The 22,598-nt window shown below is 36.3% G+C and overlaps 1 protein-coding gene across 6 annotated transcripts in view; it reads right to left on the bottom strand.

Annotated features, from left to right (window-relative positions):
• Positions 1-22,598, bottom strand: part of LOC127941786 (guanine nucleotide exchange factor VAV2) — a 151,677-nt gene that overhangs the window by 21,555 nt on the left and 107,524 nt on the right. For all 6 annotated transcript variants that reach the window (XM_052537188.1, XM_052537186.1, XM_052537187.1 and 3 more), the window contains exons 4-8: positions 16,982-17,050; positions 6,847-6,952; positions 4,819-4,917; positions 2,686-2,754; positions 2,161-2,261 (exon numbers count right to left, since the gene is read on the bottom strand). In XM_052537188.1, coding sequence (XP_052393148.1) covers positions 2,161-2,261; positions 2,686-2,754; positions 4,819-4,917; positions 6,847-6,952; positions 16,982-17,050 — 444 coding nt within the window. The remainder of the gene's footprint in view (positions 1-2,160; positions 2,262-2,685; positions 2,755-4,818; positions 4,918-6,846; positions 6,953-16,981; positions 17,051-22,598) is intronic.

The raw sequence follows: 22,598 nt of genomic DNA, 5'->3' as shown, positions 1-22,598 counted from the left end.
ACTGATAATTAGAAGCAAACCATACTTAGTACCCTTAAAGGGAAAGTTACCCAAACATTAAAATGATCTCATCATTTACAGTCCTCAACTCAGCCTGATGTCACTCCAAACCTGACTTTCCAAAGCTGTATTGTTCTGCAACATCTTCTTGTCATTTAGGTTTAGGACAAAATAAGGCTGAGTTGAGTAAAAGCTTGGTGACTGCCACATGATGCTGAACTAATCAGCCATGAGCCAGTGATGTTTATTTCAGTTGATTTCCTCATTTTGTGCTAATCCCATTTGTGCTTGGAGTTTACCATCTACACATTCAACAAACATCTATTTCAAACCCTAGTTAATATACACTAATATCAGACTTAGATTACATCTGGTGCAAGTCTAAAATAATGTTTGTGATTCTAAAAGGCTAAAAAATGTATGCTATGAACTGACTAGGGTCACAAGTAAAGTTGCTGAAAGTCTAGAACATTAACTTCCTCAAAATCTGCATGTATAAAAAAGAGTATTTTTATAACCTTGTTATCTGATAACACTCTTGAAGTTCATAAGTGTTATCAAGTGGATAACACTTGGAGATCATGTTCCAAGAATTGTAGCAACGTTAATTCCTAAGATATTACTGCAAGGCTATCTGGTTGCTTAATAAACCAGAACACTAGACCAAAGTTCTCATCTCTGAGGAAGCATGCGCTCTGATTGCAGTAAGGTTATCATTTTTTGTTACACCTACTTGGTTTTATTAAGTAGGTCCCAGATGGAACAAAAAACAGCTATTGTGCTGAGCACAGCAAGAGCATAACTCTTTCACAATAAAATATGGATTCAGATGGTCTCAGTAATGCCTGATAACACAGAGTTTAATGTACTGTAGCATTACTAGAATAAAGCTACATCTTATAGGGCCTGTCATTTAGTTAGTCTTCAGTGTTTCTCAATAAAAAGGGAACTGCAGGGAAATTGCACATTACTGAGCTGAATCAGCAGCGGTCCTAGACCAGTGACCTGATGTACACCAGGTCCAGCTGCACAGATTCAAACTTCAGAGAGAGTAAGCGAGTGGCTCATCTGAATCTTAATATTTTCTGCTTTGTAAGTGAGAGTACACTATTAATGGATACACAAGATAATTTATTTTAAAAATAGATTTTTTTTCCAATCAGTAAAAGTCAGTGTGGTCCAATGTTGTAGCTTTTAGGGGCTTAACAGAAATTCAAAAATGAATGTAAAAAAGAAGAGACTGTATACAGCTGGATAAATACTCCCTCTCTGGTAGGTATAGATGAAACTAGGGCTGGGCGATATATTGAATATTAGCGATAGTATCGAAATAATTTTGATGACGATGTAAAATTTGAATATATCGGGAATATAGAATATTTCAAATTCAAGCATAGTTTCCCAAAAGAAGGCGCCGAATGTCCAAAAAAGGAACCTGTAACTGCTGACTGCTCTACGCCCCTCTACTACGAGAGCTTTAATGATAGCGGTTGCCAGATAACAAGAGTTTAAATCTCAGAATCAGAGCTCCACTGTTACAAGGATACATTTTCTGCCCGGTGTTTGCTTATTTTAAGCAATTTTTTTGTTTTTGTTATATGGGCAAAAGAAAATCTTTTTTTTTTTTTTATTATTTAAATGCAAATGGAAACATATCGAGATGTATATCGAATATCGTAAAAATTTTGACAATATCGAGATATCATTTTTTTTTTATATATCGCCCAGCCCTAGATGAAACGGTGTTATGATTTTACTTCAACCCCTGAGTATTTGTCATCCACTGTGGATAAAGTAGCTAAAACTTTCTCTATTATCTGGTTATTGATTTCTAATACAGCAGCTACAGGAGACAAAAAGAGCACTCAAAACAGGAAGTGTTTAGCTCTAAAGCAGCAGACTCTCACAGACAGGTCTATTTTCTTTCTAAGCCCTGTGGGTTGTGGGCTCTGATGAGGATTTATTTTAAAATAGCTGGGCTGCTGCGGTCAGGCGTTGCTGGTGTGATGGATTTTTTTGGGGTGGGCGTACGCTGGAAGACTTTGCCTCCTTCACTTGAGGTCATTTCAGCTCAACAGAGGCTTAAGGTGTTGACAAAAGGGAAAGGTGTTATAATAAAACTGACACTGATAAACCAAAATACTCCATGAAGGTACTGACCTCTCCTTGAAGTCCAGAAAGATCTTTCCCAGGCCATTGCCCCCACTCACCATGGTCAGGTCAATGGCCCTCAGCAGAGCAAAATGGACCTTGATGATGTCCTGTGGAGAAATGGTCAAAAATTGCCACCCAAGCAATATTTATTAATTTGTTGTTCCATACTTTTTCCCTTTCAGAATTATTCATTTGTTGTCAGACACAAGCTTTTTCCTATTTAAAATTTTACCATTTATGCCATTTCAACTACTTAACATAGACAGCTCATTGAGCTAATTTGACAGTCCAGTGTCTGAATATATATGCATTATATATACAGTATATATATAGCAATAAAAAATAAATGTACTTTATTTTTAAAGTAAACAAATACATAACTATAATTAGTAAATTCAACATTTAAGCTAATACAAAAATATGAGTAACATACAGTTCACAGTGATTGTTAATAAACATATTTTCAGAAAAAATAAACACAAAATATTTTTAGGCTGTAAATGTAAAATAGAGTAGTAAATGATCACTCACCTCTAAATTCACAAATATGGTCTCCATGTCCTGTGGTGTTAACACTTGCTTCAGGGGAATCATATAATTCTAAAAAGGTAAAAGAGAAGAAAATACCATGAATGCCCTATAATACCTGGCAGAAAAATCAGAGCTGATTTCCAGAAATGGCACATGTAATTCAATTATTAAACATAAAGTCAAAGCATACAATCAAATACATGCAATATGACTGCTTATATCTTGTTGAAGTTTGATAATTGTCTTTGACTAACAAAAGTCAAATACTATTTGTCTAGCATGGCTGTGGGCAGGCTGTTCAAACATACTAAATCCTGAGAAATCCTGGCAAATGCATCTATTTGTTTCAGTTTCAAAGCAGAAATGGTTTTCTGAGCAATACTGACACGTTTGGCATAATTAGGAAGAAAAAAAATCAAGCGACATTCAGTTAACAAAGCATCTGTCTGGTATAGTGATGCGCCGGTCGGCTTTTTTTCCAACCCGCGGGTCCCGCTTTTCTGAAATTATTTGGCCCGTCCCGCAAATAAAGTAAAATTTCTTTACCCGAATAATTCTTTACCCAAGTAAATCTCGATCAGCAATCAGCACATACAAAGCGCAGTTATAGGTGCACATTCGCTTGTTTTCATATTTAGCATACAGAACATAACGCCACGTTTAATCCACGATTTATTAATGTGAATATATTATATATGAACAGTCTGACCAAACAATTAAAATGTTTAATTATGCAAGAAAACCTTGTGTTTTGTTCATCTGAACAACTTATTTAGACTATTTATTTAATGCGAACATGCACACACTTTAATAAAGCCAAATCAGTTTTTGTCACAAGTAAATCGATCGTCTACCGAAGCCATAACACATAAGACACTCTTTTTGGCCACCTGCTGTGGCGTATTTGTGTATAAGAAGAAATGGTCACTGAACAAATCAGTGAACGAATCTGAACGAATCATTTTGGTGAACGAACTAAAAATCAACAAATCTCTTGAAATAATCAAAATTTCCACCACTAAATTCCATGCACCATAAACTGATTTTTTATTTTTTTTATTTTTAGTGATCCGCCCCACAATAAAGTGCCAATTTCTTAACCCACCTCAACCCGACTCGCGGGTTATGAGACGACCCGCGCATCACTAGTCTGGTATATGAAATCTGCGTGACCCCTCACTGCTTTGACAGCGATTCATCACCTCTAATACCAGTTCACTGGCTTATTTAGTCACGCTTAAAATTCTGTTTGTTGTGTGTGACAGTACAATTGGAAACAGGGCAGGACAAAACATCACACATTTCAGTTTTTGTACAATTTGTACATACAAGAATGAATGCATGCAAAAGCCCCAGGGCAAGTATCAATGTAGTGCCAACAAAACTGATTTACTAAATGGACGTTTTCACACTTTATGCAAGTGCATGGCATTTCTGTCATATGACTGACACCTGAGTCTGTAGGGCAAAAGGAGGACACGCATCAAGAAAACCCCAATTTTAGGCTGAAACCTATTATTTAGGCTGAAACCTATTAATGCCTACACACATTTTTGGCTGCCAAAATCATGTTCCCTGCCAACATGTTACACATTCATGTAACATTTGTCTAGATTAAAAACTAAAATCAATAGATGAAATGTAAATTTGCACATCACAACACTACAATGTACAGTATACAAATGTTCATTTTGGGATTTGCTAAGTTTAAATGTTATGAAATTATTAACAAAGGTAATATATGCATAAAAATACGGAAATTAGCATGAACAACTGAACATGCAATATTGATAAATAAATAAAAAATCACTAAAATAACTTTGATGCAGATATACTGTGCATCCCTGGGTTTTTTTTTTCTTTAGAAAACCATAAATCAATGATTTTTGCACAATAAGACTGAGTATTATTGTATAGTAATATTATGAAAGTAAATGGAAAGTTGACATTAAGGAAACTGAATAATTCAACAAGCCATCTAAGTACACTTGTCACCTAGGGCTCAGTTCTCATCTTTTGTCCTCTCCCTCTATATATTTTGAATAGGGGTGTGCCGATCAAGACCGAAACCCAATTCCAGGTCTTCATTTCCACTCTCTCCAGCTCTAAAACTCTCTATGTTCTCACTCTCACCTTCTCGATGTCCTCCAGTGTCTTGTAGTACTTTGCCTCTGTCTCCTGAATCTCCAGCAAGCAGCAGTTCCTCTTATCATCTTCTGTCATGCCCATTTTCTGTTATGGGAAAAAGAAAAAACACACAAAAAAACATGTTGGTATCATCCTGAAGGATACCTACTCAGCAGCTTTAAACACCGGCAGAAGGATCGATCTGTGATTTAAGGGAATTCGGGTCACAATCAGGATGGCCAAAGCATACTACAGTAAAAGACAGAGATGGACAGAATATTTCACAACAAAACCTCAAGGGAAATGTTGACAAAGACTGTAGGTTAAAACACTGAGGTTCATGCTAGAATTTAGTCTTTCATTCATTCGAAACAACATTCACGTCTACGTATAAAACAAAAAAACTGTAGGAAAGCCATAAATGTGGGTTTGATGAGGATTAAGGCACTAAATTAGGTTAATTCACAAAACAATAACAATAGAAAATAACCTAATAGAACATAATGCAATTGATTGTGTAATCTGGCTCTTGGTGTAATGCAAGCCGGCAAGCCCGGGGGAAGATGCACGCCAGCTGAAAGTCAGAGCTGGAATGAACATTACAAACAAACTTTTGAACATCAGGTACTGTTGGTGGACAAGGTCAAAGCAAAACTGCTTACATTAAAAGAAATTTAAGATCACAAACAATTGTTTCGGTAGAGAGTAAAAAAAAAATATAAAAAAGGAAAAAATCCATCCAAAGGGCCGCCTAGCAACACTGAAAGCAGCCAGGATTGGGAATGCCAAATACATCTCTGACAACAGTTGGTGTAGACATAAGAACATTTTCATGTCAGCGTCTGCCTTTATAAATGCTGATTTGTTCCTCACTTTTCAAGTAGGATGGAGGGATCTAAACATGATATTTGAGGTGTTATAGAGATCTGGCCATTATATGCTTTCATTGCATGAAAAATAGCATTTTTCTAAACATCTGATTGCAAAATATAAATTTTTTTGGTCACCTATTCCAAATAAATAAAATTGTGGAAATTCAATAAAGAGTCAATGAGCCTCATTTATCAATCTAACGTAGAAACTAGCGCAGATCTGTGCACACAAATCAACTTACGACAGAGTTTACGTGTGATTCATGAAACCGTGTAAACGGTGTAACTTTTGTGTTTGGTTGACTGCATTTTAGTTTGATGATGAAAGGCTGAACTGTCAGGCAATGGACTACTGAACTAAAGCTGTCTGAGTGTGTGTGCGTGAGGTGCCTGTGTGATCAGATGGATTTAATCAAATAAAGATATAAAGAAAATAAAGAAAATTAATTAAGAGTGTCACAAATGAACCAGCGTAGCCTATACTTGTTGCACAAGTTTTTTTTTTCCTTTTGTTAATCTGTTAATCATATTAAGCCTATTATATATTTTGTGTGATCCTATTCTTTTTATTCCTTTGATAGACTTAATTCCCCCCAAAATACATTCTAATCTTACTGGTTTACGATTGGCTAATGAGCTTCATTTAACGGTCAGGACACCAACAAAATGCTGTCATTCTACAATTCTCCACCAGATTTATATGCTGTGCACAAGTGCAGGTAACTCAAAAACTTGTATACACAAGACGAGACCAGATCGTAGCCACCGATCACATCCATATTGATAAATTCCAAGTTTCGCATTGAAACGACTGTACGCCCAATTTTCTGTCGTACGTTCGTTTCATAAATGAGGCCTAATGAGAGTGGGCCTTTTCAGCAAGTTCTTCATACTGTATATTTGTAAAGGGCTGAAGGGCTTGTACCGACACACATTTAAAAGAAAGGAAAGAGGACTGAAGGAGCATAAGAGAATCATGTGCGGTTCAGCATGAAACTTACCTGCATGTATCTGATCTGCAGCATTAAGGAGGCAAAGCGGTAAATGTAAGCAGAGCAAGTGAACTTGCGCACAGCCATGGGAAAATGACAGGAAAACAATCCATCCATATCCTCTCTCACACACGCACCAATGAGAGTCGTCCGTATGGCGTCTCACTCACCATAGGCTTTCTAACCTCCACCTTGATGATGTCCTCATAGATGTCGTCCCCATCGTCCTCACAAGGGACACAGTCGTATATGTCATCCTCTCCCACATCATGCTCACTGTGCAGGAAAAAAAGGCACAGAGGAAGCAGTGGTTTAAAATACAATAAAAAGACAGATACAAATGGATTTACAGCATTTGAACACCAAGGCCTTTTTTAAGGTCTCCATTTAATGCTCTGAGAATTTTGGTAACACTTAATTTCAAAGGATTAGTTCAAACAAAAATGAAATTTACCCCATGATTTACTCACACCTCAAGGCATCCTAGGTGTACTAAAGGCTCACAAGAACCAAGATTTTGTTTACAGGAGCAATGGAAGCAAAGTTTCCTATGTTTAGCAAAGGAAAATCAGTCTCCTCTTGGAATATCTCAAATTCCTGACATTTTTCTTTAAAAAAATCATTGTTTTTCTACTTCTAATTCGTGACCAGTGTTTTGTTTTGTTTTGTTTTGAACAATAACGCCCATTCATTGCCATTATAAATAGTGATCGACCGATATTGGTTTTTTATAACCGATACCGATACCGATTATTTGTATGTTTATGTACCCGATAACCGATATGCAGAACCGATATTTATTTACTGTTATACTTCTGTTTCTGACAATTATTACAACACAAATGAGCTGAAAAAAACATTTTATTTATAACAATCACTCCCCCCTTGCATACAAAAAAAAAAAAACATTATATTTATACACAAATAAATAGAGGGGTCTGAGTCCAAAAAATTTAAGCGCACTGTTACTAAGTGTCTTTGTTTTAAAATAAAAGCTTTGATGAGGTAAAAAAATAAAAACAGGTAAAAAAATAAAGCACAAAAATGATTCTAACATATTGGTGGGGGCGGGAGGGCTATTTAGGAGTGCATAGCTATTTACTCCCAGTTAAGCAGAACTAGGTTTTAGTGTAGAAAACAGAGTCTTTCAGCATTCTGCCCTGTAAGCCTGCTTCCTTCAAAAATGTCATGCAGTGGCCGTGCTTGAGGCTTCCTGATCATCAACCCAGTCAGGTGCTGAGCAATATGAACGAACTTTTTTTCCCGAGACTATATAAAGTTAAACAGCACTTGTCAGTTGGCATTTTATGATCTAGATTCAATCTAACGTTAGATCATGAAATGCCAACTGACAAAGTGCTGTTTGACTATAATTTAATCAACCGCGATCGCGCATGGAGATAATAAATAATTAATTTCCACAAAGCGGTATATGTAGCCTAAATGTGTATTAGCGAAATAATTGTTATGTAGTAAATGATAATATAATCTAGGGTGTTTAAACAAGATAATCTTGTCAAAAGTTTCATTCAGTGGCATTGCTTGAGGCTTCCTGATCATCAACCCAGTCAGGTGCTGAGCAATATGAACGAACTTTTTTTCCCGAGACTATATAAAGTTAAACAGCACTTGTCAGTTGGCATTTTATGATCTAAATTTAATCTAACGTTAAATCATGAAATGCCAACTGACAAAGTGCTGTTTGACTATAACTTAATCAACCGCGATCGCGCATGGAGATAATAAATAATTAATTTCCACAAAGCGGTAGGCTATATTTATATGTGTATTAGCGAAATAATTGTTATGTAGTAAATGATAATATAATCTAGGGTGTTTAAACAAGATAATCTTGTCAAAAGTTTCATTCAGTCGCCGTGCTTAAGCCTCCAGATCATCCGTCAGTTGCTAAGCAATATGAACGAACTTTCTCTTCTAGACTAATGGTGAGCAAATACAACAGATAGAGAATTAAATTCAACGCTTTTATTTTCAACATGCACTCATTCATGTCTGTTTTATTTAATTCATGTAAAGATACGTCTTTATTGGGGCAGGACATGATGAATTACACTACGTGACAATTGTTCGTCTCAATTGTTTAGAAACAAGCTGCATAAATTAACTATATTAGGAATTTATGTCTCAGATCTCATTTGTGCATGTCTGTTATGTTAAATAAAGTTGATTAATTAAAGCAAACCAAGTAGAACATATATTTACCTGTGCACTGAGTTGTTGTTGACTGATCTCCTCAGACACCCGGGCTGCAATGGCGGAAATCTCAAAACGGCCACAAGATGGCGCCGCAAATCGGCGAATCCGATATTACAAAACCGATACCCGATTATGGAAAAATGCTTAAATATCGGGAAAAATATCGGTAAACAGATACATCGGTCGATCACTAATTATAAAGCCTGGAAGACCCAGGACATTTTTCAATTTAACTCCGATTGGATTTGTCTGAAAGAAGAAAGTCATATACACATACAGAAGGATGCCTTGAGGGTGAATAAGCCTAATTCATGGGGCGATTTTCATTTTTCATTTCATCTCATTTTTTTCATTTTCAACTATCCCTTTCATAAGGACCAATTCTCACTATTAACTAATTCTCACTATTAACTAATACCCTATACCTAAACTTAACAACTACCTAACTAACTATTAATAAGCAGCAAATTATGGAGTTTGTTCAGTTTTTTTTTAAGCATCAAATCAGCATGTTAGTATTATTTCTGAAAGATCATGTGACGCCAAGACTGGAAAAAAAAACTGGCTGAAAATTCAGCTTCGCCATCATAGGAATAAAACACCATTAATTTAAATATACACCATTATTTTAAATTGAAATAATATTTCATATTATTATTTTTTTTACAGTTTTTTTTTCATCAAATAAATGCATGTTTTGGTGTGTTTATTTTTTTAAATATATATTTTAACAGTAGTCCATGGAAGTATGATGTGCCAAAGACATAACTGTCTCCAAGCCAGTCACAATGTACCAGGTCTGCAGTGTCAAGTTACCTTTTCGTCATCACTTGACGCTAAGTACTGCACAAAGACACAAAACAATGCACTAAAATATCCAGTGTTACGTGTCAAAATAGAAAGTGTCTTACAAAATATGCCAACGTATCAGATCAACATGAAAGAGATCATATCAATTTATCCCATCTCTCCTGGTCAGGGACAGACATAGTCTGTGTCATCACATACAGTTCACGGCTCTGATTAGCTTGTGCATGCTTTTATCAGACATCGAAAAGAGCCCTGAGACCGTAGCGATGCCATTCATCAGTGCACACTCTGCCGTCATTCTCTCCGGGGAGAAAAGGAACAGTCGGAATAAAACGGGCTGCCATCACAGAAGGTGTCCTGGTCCCAGCTGTGCCTCACAGCAACAATCAAATCAGTCATTCATTCCTCCCTAAGAGAAGACCTCACTCTCTCAAACACACATACCAGATGGCTTTGCAACCAGACAGCAACAAGTTCCCTCCGCACTTCTGCGGATGTGCTCAATTGCAGGCTAAAACAAGTGTGAAAAGCTAATGCGGCTTGAATCAAACTCCTGCCCAGGAGATCAGCTCACTGCCTCATCAGCTCATGGAGAACAGAGATACAAACAGATCCCTCCATCCTTCTTTCAGTCATCCCTTCCAAAACAAGTGATGATAACAACATTAACATTTGCTTTTATAATAAGATGCAGCAGTATATCTGCATCAAGATATATATAATATTTTTGCTATTATATAACACTTCATGCTCTTTATCAAAATACGTTATTATTTCAATGCTAATGAAGGCTAAGAGAATATTTTGCTAGGGGAACAACAAAGATAAGAAATGACTGGTGTTGATTCCGCTGGCTTCAGGGAGTTTGTGTGATTTGATTTGCAGCAGCAATCCCTTGCCAAAATGATTTATTTGCGACAAACTGAAAGTTAATTGCTTCACAGAGCACAATACTTCCCTGCTGAAAAAAACAACAAAACATTTTAAACCAGGCAAACCTGGTTTGCGGATCTTTTTGCTGGTTTTAGAGGGATTCAGCTGGTCTTGTAGGGTTTTGTAAGAGATAACAGACTAGCTGCTCAGTGCACAACTATATCCACCAACTCAATTCAATTCAAATATATTTGGATTTATTTCACAATAGGCTACAAATGGTTTCAAAGCAGCTTTACAGAAAATGCATCTGTCTTCATTAAAGTTTAGAGAGTTCTGATATCAGAAGTGAATGTGTCCAAGTAATGTTCAGTTCACAAATGAACAGTTCAAGGTAGTACAGTAGAATCATACAGTGAGCCAGCATGAATTAATGTGTAGACTACATACATTTCTAAGCCATCACCATCTTGGTTTATATCCAAAACCGTTTCACTGAATCATAAGAAATCGGAATCAAGACTGGCATAGATGGATGGAAGCCAGTGGTTGGAGGATTGTTAGTCTAGCATAAGTTTCTGGGTGTTAATCTATCTGTGTGACCTTCTATAACTGCAAATCCAGAAAAGCAGCCTGAAATATAAACGAGAGAAAACAGCTGTACAGTTTTATAAAGAACTTCATCACCTTCAGTAACACACATGACGTTCAGAACAAATGCTACTCAAGAGTATAATTTTTGAGTGGTTTATTTCTTTGAGAGACTGAAATGTTTAGTTTGTAGATGAGGCTGCTGAATAAGAGTAAATCCACTGTTACTTACAGTGAACAATTTGTGGATTCTTTGATAATAGACCTCAAGGGACATTGTGGGTAATTTGATGTATTACTAGAAGGTCTTATTAAAGAGTTTGTTTAAACAAAGCATCTGCCTATATTTGTATGTTTTATCACATCTTGCATTGCTTTGCAAAATAGAAGTAAAATTCATTGATGTTCTACTTGCACTATTCATTCGGATTCCATCCTATACTGCAAAGCCCACAGGAGTGTAAAGCACCATAATCAATTAATATAACAAATTAATAGAACTATTGTAATAGAAAGGTTCTTGGGATAACTGTCGTTCAATTAATACCTTCTTTAAAGGACAAGTTTGAAAAAAGGTGAAATGCTCTAAATTTATTGAACCGTTTTTCATTAAAACTGTGTTTTGCAGCAGGACCATTCCATGGATAAGACTACTTTCGCTTTGAAGAACTGTGAAATTGCTGAATTAAAAATAATTACCTTTTTGAACATGATTTGAATGGTTGTCATTTTCCACGCAAGCTTATGTTTGAACAGAAGGTAGAAATGGACAGGCTAATAAAAAGAAAGTTGCTGGCCTCCATCTAACACGCAGCACTGTGTACACATGGAGAAGGGATTATTTGAAGTATGAATTGAGGTTGTCCAGTTCAAACTGAAGGACGGATGACTTGCTGTCCTCCCTCATTAGTCGAGTTGACTTTCCACACTTGCAGAGCTGCCATCTATCATTGCACAGTGGACTAAAGAAAAAAACTTAGTTTTTTTTTTCTTTTCTTACTGTTGTTAAAATCTGGATAGCACAAAACGGTTATCTACTTTTGGATGCAATGACATGAACCCATAAGGTATAATTATGTAAAATCACAAACTTTGGGCCATAATCAGCATGAGCACTTGGAAATAGCACAAAATGCTTCTTTATACAAGAATACAACAAACCAAAAACTAGCTCCACTGTGAAATTAATGTTATTAAGGCTGATCCAACTTGTGGCTCTGGTAATTGGGCATTATACATTTACATCTCTGAGTGCCAATGGAAAAATCATAACTAGTTTATGATTTCAACATGGCTTATATAGTCATAATATGTATACTGAAAGTGCGGAAAGATTCTTTATGATACCGGGGTATGACTCCATTTGGGCCATAACCAAGAATACATTGAAATTATGAAATATTTTGTGGTTTTGTGCTGTCTAAACCATAAGGACCACAAAGATTGTTCTTATACCACTCACAAGTGATTTCACTTGTCTAACAACATTCTTGAACCTTTCCTTTGCTTAGCCAACCACAAACCCAGAAAGGGAAAACCATGTTTAAAGAAGAGCAAAGGATCCATCCCAAATTCCTAGCAGTATGTCAATAAAAGTTCACTTCACACACTGTCACACTAGAACTGATCCTAGTAACCCTGGATGAAGTAATGAGAGGCAAGATAAGGGGAACAGTTCATAACACTGGCAGAACACACTACATATGGACTCAGGGGATGGCAAGAAAAGAGGACCACATGTTGTTTCTGCTTGCTTGGCACACTGGCAAAGCCACACTGACCCAGTGTACTAGAAGAGGCCAACATGGTGTAAAGATCTGTACATATGTTATCACACAGGCAACATTTTGCATATCTGTCAGAAGATGTGACCTTGAGTCTCAGACCATCTCAAAGTCTCTCTGAAGACAACAAATTGCAGTTCTGGGCAAAAAAGCAATTTTTAGTCTCCCCTGGGACTTGAATCAAATCCAAAGACCAGAAACAAAATAAAAAGAAACTGAAAGCATTTAGAAGAGCATCAGCAGGGCACAGACGTAAATTAGTTTTTCAATAGCTGACATACATTTCAAGACAGCAGGGTGGCTGATACCTAATATAATATTAATATATAACAATAATAATTTAATAACAGTAAATTAAGATTATACATTCTGATTTGCTGAGAATTCAATTGCTGAAATTAGAATTTAAAATTGTATACATTTACTCAAAATTCCTTCATTCCACAAATATTTAACATTACAAAACAGATTGGTCAATGATGTGACACTCACTGTCCTTTCTACTGATTTATTCAAAATTAAAAATATATATATTCACACATAGCTTGTTTTCACAGGCAAAAACAATATATCAATGAGATGTTCATGATAATGATATCATAATGACTAAAAAAGCCTTAATGAAAGAATGACATTTTGTGAGAGAAAAAAATTAAATATATTAAGAAATTTATCATCAAAATTATTTCTTAAAAAAAAAAAATATATAAAAATAATATATATATATATATATATATATATATATATATATATATATATATATATATATATATATATATATATATATATATATCTCATTACTTATAAATGTACGTATGTACTATAAATATACTTTATATACTTACAGAAATAAGTCACGTGGACTAAAGAAAATTCTCATTTTAATGAAATCTTTGTTTCAGGTTACCTACAGAAGGGCTAGTGAGGGCTTAATAAACAGCACTGAGGCAGCATGTGAATTCTCGGAGTGCAAAACTACTTGGTTGAGATGTTCTGTACATTATTTGAGGATTGCACTGAATGTGTCAAATTTTCAAACACATCCATCATCTTGCCTGAATAGGTCGCCCGAGTTCAACCTGAGGTGCCAGGAGAGACAGGTGCCAATGGCAGTCGTTTGTCCCTCCTGGAAGTTTAGAGTGCTTTAGCCTCAGGCTCCACTACCCACAATGCCTCAAGTGAGAATGTTAACAGTTAGGATGAAGTAAATCATTGCTGACATGATGTACAGCCACACATCTGATTGCTATTTGATAGAGAAAGGGACACAGTCTGCTTGCTAAAATTCAACAATTTCATGCTTTGTCAGTTTTTGAAAGAACACATTAAATATAGTGGAAAGAGATGGTGATGCTGGGAAAACCAACAGGGCTGAATTGGATGTGAACTCACAGATAACTCACAAATAATAACTCAGAATTAACAACCCTGCAATATTTATACCACTGGAATGGAAGATGAGAATCTGATTGTTTTATTGCACGCTACGCCCAAAAAACACCTATTACTCATTAAGAGAATATGGACACCCGTTTAGAACATGCGCCCAGGTGCGCCAACCGTTTTTCCGTTGTTAAAATAGCAAAAGTGGATTTGGACATGGCCTGAGTGCACCTGCGCAGTGCGCTTTACAATTTGTGTTTAGATTGAAATAGGGCCCTATGAATGTATGTCTGAGGGGAAATTACTGTCTTAAGGAAAGTTTAGATGTTTTTTTTTTTTTTTTCATCTTGTCTCTTTATAATGCATATTAAAGTTGATAAGTTCAGCTAGCACTGCTTTGTTTACAGCAGAAACCAAGGAAACGCTTTAAGTGCCACCTACTGGCAGAGAGTGAATCTGCATCTCATTCAGATATTTTTTTTTGTATAGTTTTACAAAAATGAAGCCTAAGCATTCTGATTTTGCTTTAAATTTTAAAATTATACAATTTAATTTAGATTAAAAACTGCCCGTGTTGCATGTATGCAGCATATTTATTTGGAATGCAGTGGCTGCCTCTCATGTAAAATGCAAAGCCTTTTTTGTTTATATGAAGAGATTACTTTTATTTGTGTTATTTATTTGATTTGAGGCTTGTTTTAAAACGTAAATTTAGTTTTGTTTAAAAAACGTCAATTTTAGTCGGATCGAGCCAATTCAATCCGATTGAAATGTTTACATGTGACATTTTTATTCTGATTGGGCTTTCAGTCCTATTATGATCGGATTAGAAGGGTCCATGTAAATGCAGCTACTGTCTGTCTTTTAATGTTTTTTTGAAGAGGAGTGTCTCAGTCATTTCTCACATTCAAGAGTAAGGCAGAGAAAAGAGCTACTTCAACACCATTAACTTTTCACAAAAGCACCTTGATTAGCACTTTCTACTATTTATCCCCTCAAGTGAACCACACTCTTTACATCAATAACCGAAAGATACACTATTATTGAGCACAATCCGCAGTCTTCTCATTCACACAGCATTTGGCACCATTTATGGCACAATTCTGAGAAACATCTCCAATCTACAGTAACAGAAACAGGCACGGGCTTATAAATAATAAAACTATTGAAGCCACATTACTTCTGAGGTTCAGCAGCAATGCAGCAAACCCATTCATGCACATTTCCATTAATGCAGACAATGATATCAAAGTCCAATTAAGAGTGCTCCGAGCAGCCTGATGAAAGTGCTTGTTAAACTGTGTCCTGGTGCATCATATCGCGGAGCTTTTCATTAATCAGATGGCAGCGTCGTGCAGGAATTGAACCATATTTACGGCTGTTAAAGGTCATGGGTCCACATGGATGGGTAGTTTAATTAATTCACGCAAATTCACTGTTCCATCAGTGGTGGTGCAGTGAGTGTTTGTGTGCTGGGTATGGGTTTAACCTCTATTAGATTAGACACTGAAATGTGTTTCGACATGAATCTGCATGCAAGGAGGGGACAGACTGCAGAGAGATATCAAGAAGATTGAAAGAGGTCAACAATCACTTGAGGCCATATCAGGCAGCGTCTAAAGTTGATACGGATCAGTGCGACAGTGGAAATGTCAAAGATACACATAAAACCTAACATTTACCAGGAATCAACAGTAAAGGTGGCCCAAAGGCCAGTTGACAAAATTGTTCTTGCATTTGTTGATTTTTTTTTTGCTTGCAAACATTTGGATTCAAGTGATGTATTGAAAATTGTTCTTTTGTGAATTCTGATAAGTAACCAGTAAATATGTAACCAAGGTAAAGTTAAATAGCTTGCTGACAGATGAGGTATTTCTGGAAATGCCGTAAAGACCCCCAGGTAAAAATAAAATAATAAAAATACTTTTTTTTACAGATTTCCAGTGCTTTTTTTTTTTTTTTTACTGGTGATTGAATAAAAAATGGCTTATATATTAAACATCTAAACTACTTGTGGATAATCTACTGAATAAATTACTTTTAAAAGGTACTACTGTAGATTTTATGCAAAGGGAATTCAAATAGGAAATTTTGAATTAATAAAAATGAATGAATAAATAAATAAATAATCATTCACAAAAAAAAAAAAAAAAAAAAAAAAAAAAACTTTTACCAAAAAGAACTTCTTTGGGCAGCTATTAAATTGAGACTGTTTGAGGTCTGAGTCTGACATAAACTGGTTTCCATTTACGGCTTTCTAACAGGCATTCTGAGAGGTTTAATGTATGCAGTCTGCACTAACACACCTGTGTCATGCCGTTCTCTGCTAATATATGACACCTATCGGCCCAGCTGCCTAATTATTCACAATTAGTTAGTGAGTATTCTGTTTTTTTGGGGGTGGTTGGACTTTAATTAAAGGGGCAGGGGCACACAAAATTACTGCACTGATAAACAGAAAGCTTCTTGGTTTGAAAGTGACTTCTTTCCTCGCTACGCTATTTACAATACACAATGGATCTTTGTTGTGCACAAACCTCTGCTAAAATATATCGCTAATGGGACCACACCTTAAGGAACTTGTTAAACATTTGAGAACATTTATTAATTCCCATTATACTCTGTTTCTATGATTAAAAACACTTACTCTGCCAACTCCTCCAAGCTCCGGTACACATCATCTTCATTCACCGCTGTGTCCTCTGATGGAAAGGGCCTGGGGACAGAGAGAAAAGAGATGAGAAAGAGAGCATTAGCCACAGCACACAGAGAAGGAAAAAATACAGCACGATTGACTGCTATGACATCCATAATTCAACAAGTGGGTTTATTCATGAGCCGTCCACCTCCTCTGTGATTGACGTCTGTAACAATAAGACAGATGTTTCAAAGGCACTTATCTGATTTCCGACAGAATACAGTTGCAGTTTGACAGGAACACCTAAATGCAAACACTTCAGAACTTTTCTTAGTAATTGCGGGTCGGACTCTAGACTCCTCAGAGAGCCGACCAGCTGGAGTTTTAAATCCTGGGCTCACGAACATAACAATTAGAAAGCTGCAAATGGAGGACCGATCAATTTTTCAATTTATGGCATGGCTCTTCCTCCAGAGATCTCATCAAATCACTTAATCTCACACATTATGTGGGGCAAAAGGTGCTGTGCTGCATGTAAAAAACATGAGGCGTGGAAAATAAAGTGATTTTGAGGCAGACCTGGTCACTTTCACTTTAACGTGTCAAAGTCACAACAATTTAATAGACGTGGTTCACAGCTTTGAATAATGCAGTCTTTCTTCCCAACACAAAACATCATGGCTTTATGGAGCTCTTCACATTATGATAGAAAAGAGCCAATTCTTAACTTGGATGCTTTTGCTGCTCTTCTGTGAAATTAAATGAGCCATATGTGTATTTAATATTTGTCAGGTCGTAAATGGCACAGGCTTTTATGTGGCTTCACTTCCTTAAATGTATTTTTTTCTACTCTGGCTCATTATTAGAGATTTAAATAAACCAGAACACCCAAGCATCCTCCAAGCCACCATTAAAAAAAAATAGTCAAACCTATCAACCATTCCTAGCAATCCTAGCAAAATATAAATAAACCCACGAAAGAACCACTGCATCTCAAATTATTCATTCACTTCAATGACTTTCACTTTTTTAACACTGTTTTTGAACAAATAAATTTGACTTACACATATTAGTGAATGAATCAGTGCTTTGAATAAATCATTTGAATGAGCGGTTCTAAGACTCACTTATAAAGTTACTTGCTGACACAAACTGTCACTTTAGTCTTTTGCTGAACAAAATATCAACATGATAATCTACCTAAAACAGCGATGCCCTGGCAATTACCCACAATACCCCTGCATTGTGACAATGGCACAGGCATAGACTGTTGACATATTCCTCAGAAAATGTAAAAATCTGCTTCAACCTCATGATGACAGAAGGCCAGCACTTCAATCATAACTATGCTGTATTCCTGTCCCTACAGAGCTGTCAAACCGCAGTGATGGAGGGAGAAAGAGAGAGAGAGAAATACAGAGCTTTAGGGAAGGAAAGGCTCTGACCTTGAGTCATATTACTAGACAGCTTCAACACATGATCTAAGCAAACGGTCACTTTTTTTTTTTTTTTTTTTTAGATTAGACGCACAAAGAACCCCCTTTATTAAGCAATGCTGACACTGGACATCCCCACCCACACAATAGCAGACTAACAAACACACATATACCCTGACAATGTGACCAACTCTTTACCTCACACCTCCCAGCAACACGACACTCAAGGTGCTATGCCTTCTGATGGACAGAGAGAGAGAGAGAGAGATGCTCTCCGACTGCTTACAGAGAACATCACTAATAGCTTTAACATTAAAGATACACACCATATGGATGTGTGTGTATGTGTGTGTGTGTGTGTGTGTGTGTGTGTGTGTGTATATGCATCAAATAAATGCACATACATGTGAAATATAAAAACAGACATGAAGAGAGCAGTCTGCATTACTGTCTGGGTTGTGTTCAAGCATGCACTTAGAGCATGACCTAAGAACATGCAATCAAGCGTAACAAGGAACATCACCATGAGAAGCTCAATTGTAGATGGTGGCCACATCATTCATTTCCTTATTACAATGCATTTCAGTCATTGTCAGCAGGAAAATAACCTCTGAATGGATGCATTACATCTTTGAGGTGATGGCATAAATGTTCAACTCAGATGCATTTTGATGAGCGAGAATGATTATCACCATCCTGAACTCATAACACAAAGATGTTGTATCGCATGATGTAATAATTGCTGATAGCAAAATAATTAGCTTGCTTACAAGGCTTCATCAAATGAATCGCTAATTAAACATCTCGGTTCAAAAGCACTTCCATCTCATCTGCTACAGACATGTTTATAAGAAAAGAAGGTTAAACCTTCTCACAAATGTCATACAAATTAATCATATGAATTAAACCGTGTTTCCTGCATCTCCTGTCAAAGCAAAAGTAAAGCAACAGTTTAGAGGTTCGGTATTTACTGTATTTCTATTGGTTTTTCCAGCATTTATGAACATTTTGAAACATAATGACTGAATAAATACCATTGCTTGCTCATCTAAACAGTATGCAAATTACATCTAAATCAAGGAACATTTTGTAGGGATCTGGCTGGAAAAAATGTTACTTGTAGATCATTTCACATTTATATATAATATACCTTTCTAGTTCCAAAGTCAGTTTCTAACAGTTAAATGCTGTATACTGTTTAACCAAATACATCACCTACACCAATTTGGACATATACAAATATTCTTTATTATTACCATTTTCCCAATCCATCCATCCATCCATCCAATTATCCATCTATCATTGATCACAAGAAACAAATGCATTAATGGGTGTCCAAGGCCCAATCCCAATTTTGTGTTTTACCCCTTCCCCTTAGGATTGGGACACCACTACTATGCCATCACACGTCATCATTCGTTGTCTAGCTCTTACAATACACACATATACTGGTGTGCTGGTGTGCATTAGAGCCTTTAATTATCGTTCTGTATTAATGAGCTGCTTACTGACAGACACACATATCGGAAATCGCGCAGCTCACACATCCAGGAGAAAATAAACTTGTCAACGCTGCCCCACGACTTTTATTAAATAAAGTTTAAATACTGAATCGCTACATTATATTTTCCAGCGACGAGAGGTTACAATTGCTGTTTTTAAGTAAACTCACTCTAAAAAGATAAACGCACAGACGCTAATACACATAAAATTCAATTTCTCTTTCTCTCTCGCTCTCTCTCTTTCTCAAATAGGCAATATTTGAGAAAATGGTTTTAATAATTTCTAATTATTGGGGGGATTAGTCTACGGCAGTTATCGCCCTGATCAGACATATGCTGTGGCACTATCATGCAGTCTGTAATGATATGACGTTAGCAAATATTAGCGATTTTTTGCAAACATTTCTTTGAGTAACATGACCGCTAATATGAACTCACAATTGAATGTAACATAAAACAAATGATTACTTTTCGTTAAAATCTTTATTTATGCCAAAAAAGCTTACATTTATGTGTCTTTTTGTTCGCTGTAGCAGCCATGTTTCCGAGATAATACATACCCCTTTGTGTGTGGTCCCTGAAAAAAGTGTGGTCCCTGAAAAATCTTTGTTTGAAGGGCTATCTGGCCCTTCCCCTTACCCTTCCAACCAAAAGAAAATCGAGACATCCCTTCCCCTTCAAGTGAACGTGCAAAACGGAGGGGTAAGGGAAAGGGGAAGGGCTAAGGCGTAGATTTGTGATTCTGCTAAATAGAGATCACATCACAATTCTCTACTGTGGTGTGCCTAATTAGTTGACATCAAACATTGTCATAGGATCAATTATCAGTCTTTGTTTTAGTTTAAATCATTCACTCCTTAATAAACCCTCAGGCATCATTAGCAGCATAAACATGGACATGCCGTACATTGACAATTAAACAAACCCACACACTAATGCAGAAACATAAACACACACACAAAGACACAAACTCAAGAGCTGTGGCAAACCTGATCATTAGAAATCAGAGTAATATGAAAGCTGTTCCCATCTCTCAGTGATTACAGTCGGAAACACATCAGGCCAATCCTCACTTTAATTGGATCTGGCAGACACATCAGTCTCCTTCCAATTTCATTTGTGTCCAAGCAAACAGTATCCCTGGGTTTTTATCTCTCAGAAACAGATATTTGCTCTCTATTCCAAAAAGCGACAGCTCAGAAGAGCTTGAAGAATATTGAAACATCTGAAGCATTCGGCAGTGTGTTCCATGAAGTGAACAAAAGATATACAGGGAACAAATGTGAAACTGATTCATTTTCTATTAGGTTTCACAAGATTAGAAAACATACTGCAGCATGATTACAAAAACAGATAAGCTCATTCATTCATGCTCATTCATGCTGAAAGAAACTATACACCACATTTACATATTCTTATAGAAGCATTACAGTCATTTAGGAAGCTTTTTTGTTTAAGTGTTTCATTAGTTTTCATATCATCATGTGTTAAGATAATTTGCACTAAATTTAATTTGATTTAAGAAACATGTATTTAAAAAAATGATGAAATATTTTTTAGTCATTAAAAATAAAATGTAACATTTTAATATTCTGTAAAATCAAATTCTAATTGAAAGACTAAAAATCTCTCCTTATATCTCCTTTTTTTCTTTTCTCTCAATTGTAATGACTGTTATTTTCCATCATCCAAGTAAAACTGCAAGCAAAAGGTATGATTATATTGGTCTTCTATAAAAGCATGTGTTCAGCAATCCCTTGATATCCGAAGCAGCCCAGAGCACCTGATCCTGTCCGGCTCATACTGGAATATCACTGGAAGGATGATCACAGGAAAGCATCCACCTGATCACTCCACCGGCAGAATCTGGTTTTCTCTAGGACTTGATAAAGACTGAGTGAGATACAGCACTTTCACACTGGATAGAAGAGCAGTGTCCGTCACCACAGAATCAATAAAGCAGAGAGCTGAGTGGATGCGGACGATTATCTGATGCTTACATGCAGCTTCAATTTGCTCTGCAATTTCTATCTTTACCAGCAGTAAAACCATTCATGTACTGTACATAATGCTTTCTGTCATTCATTTGTTATGATTGTATCTGTATAGGACCTGACACCACCATCTTTCATGCATGTGTGTGTGTGTGTGTGTGTGTGCGCATTCATAACACACAGCAATCATCTTGCATGTGTAAATAGGTCAAGGTGAACTATATATATATATATATATATATAGCATCCTTTCTTGTCAATTATATGTTTCCAGATCCCTACTATCACTACCACTCGCAGACCACGTATCACACAATGTGCAATCTTAACAACCTGCGCACTTTGCCAATATCTGCTAATACACTACTTTCTATTTCTATTGGTCCCTGTAATTGCCAGTCTGCTGTAAACAAAGCCGATTTCATTACTTCCATTATTAGTCATTCAAAGCTTAATCTCATGGCCCTAACAGAGACCTGGATCAAACCAGAGGACACTGCTACACCTGCAGCACTCTCCAATAATTTCTCATTTTCCCAGTCCCCCCCTTTGACTGGAAGAGGTGGAGGTACTGGTCTGCTCATCTCTAATGATTGGAAATGTAATCCTTTACCATCTTTGGGTATCAACAGCTCCTTTGAATCTCATTCAGTTACTGTTACCTACCCTCTTAAAATACATTTTGTAGTTGTCT

Source organism: Carassius gibelio, chromosome A21, assembly GCF_023724105.1.
Source record: "Carassius gibelio isolate Cgi1373 ecotype wild population from Czech Republic chromosome A21, carGib1.2-hapl.c, whole genome shotgun sequence".
In the NCBI taxonomy this organism is placed as follows: Eukaryota; Metazoa; Chordata; class Actinopteri; order Cypriniformes; family Cyprinidae; genus Carassius; species Carassius gibelio.
The sequence above is the reverse complement of the archived record's forward strand: the minus strand, read 5'-3'. Positions and strand labels throughout refer to the sequence as shown.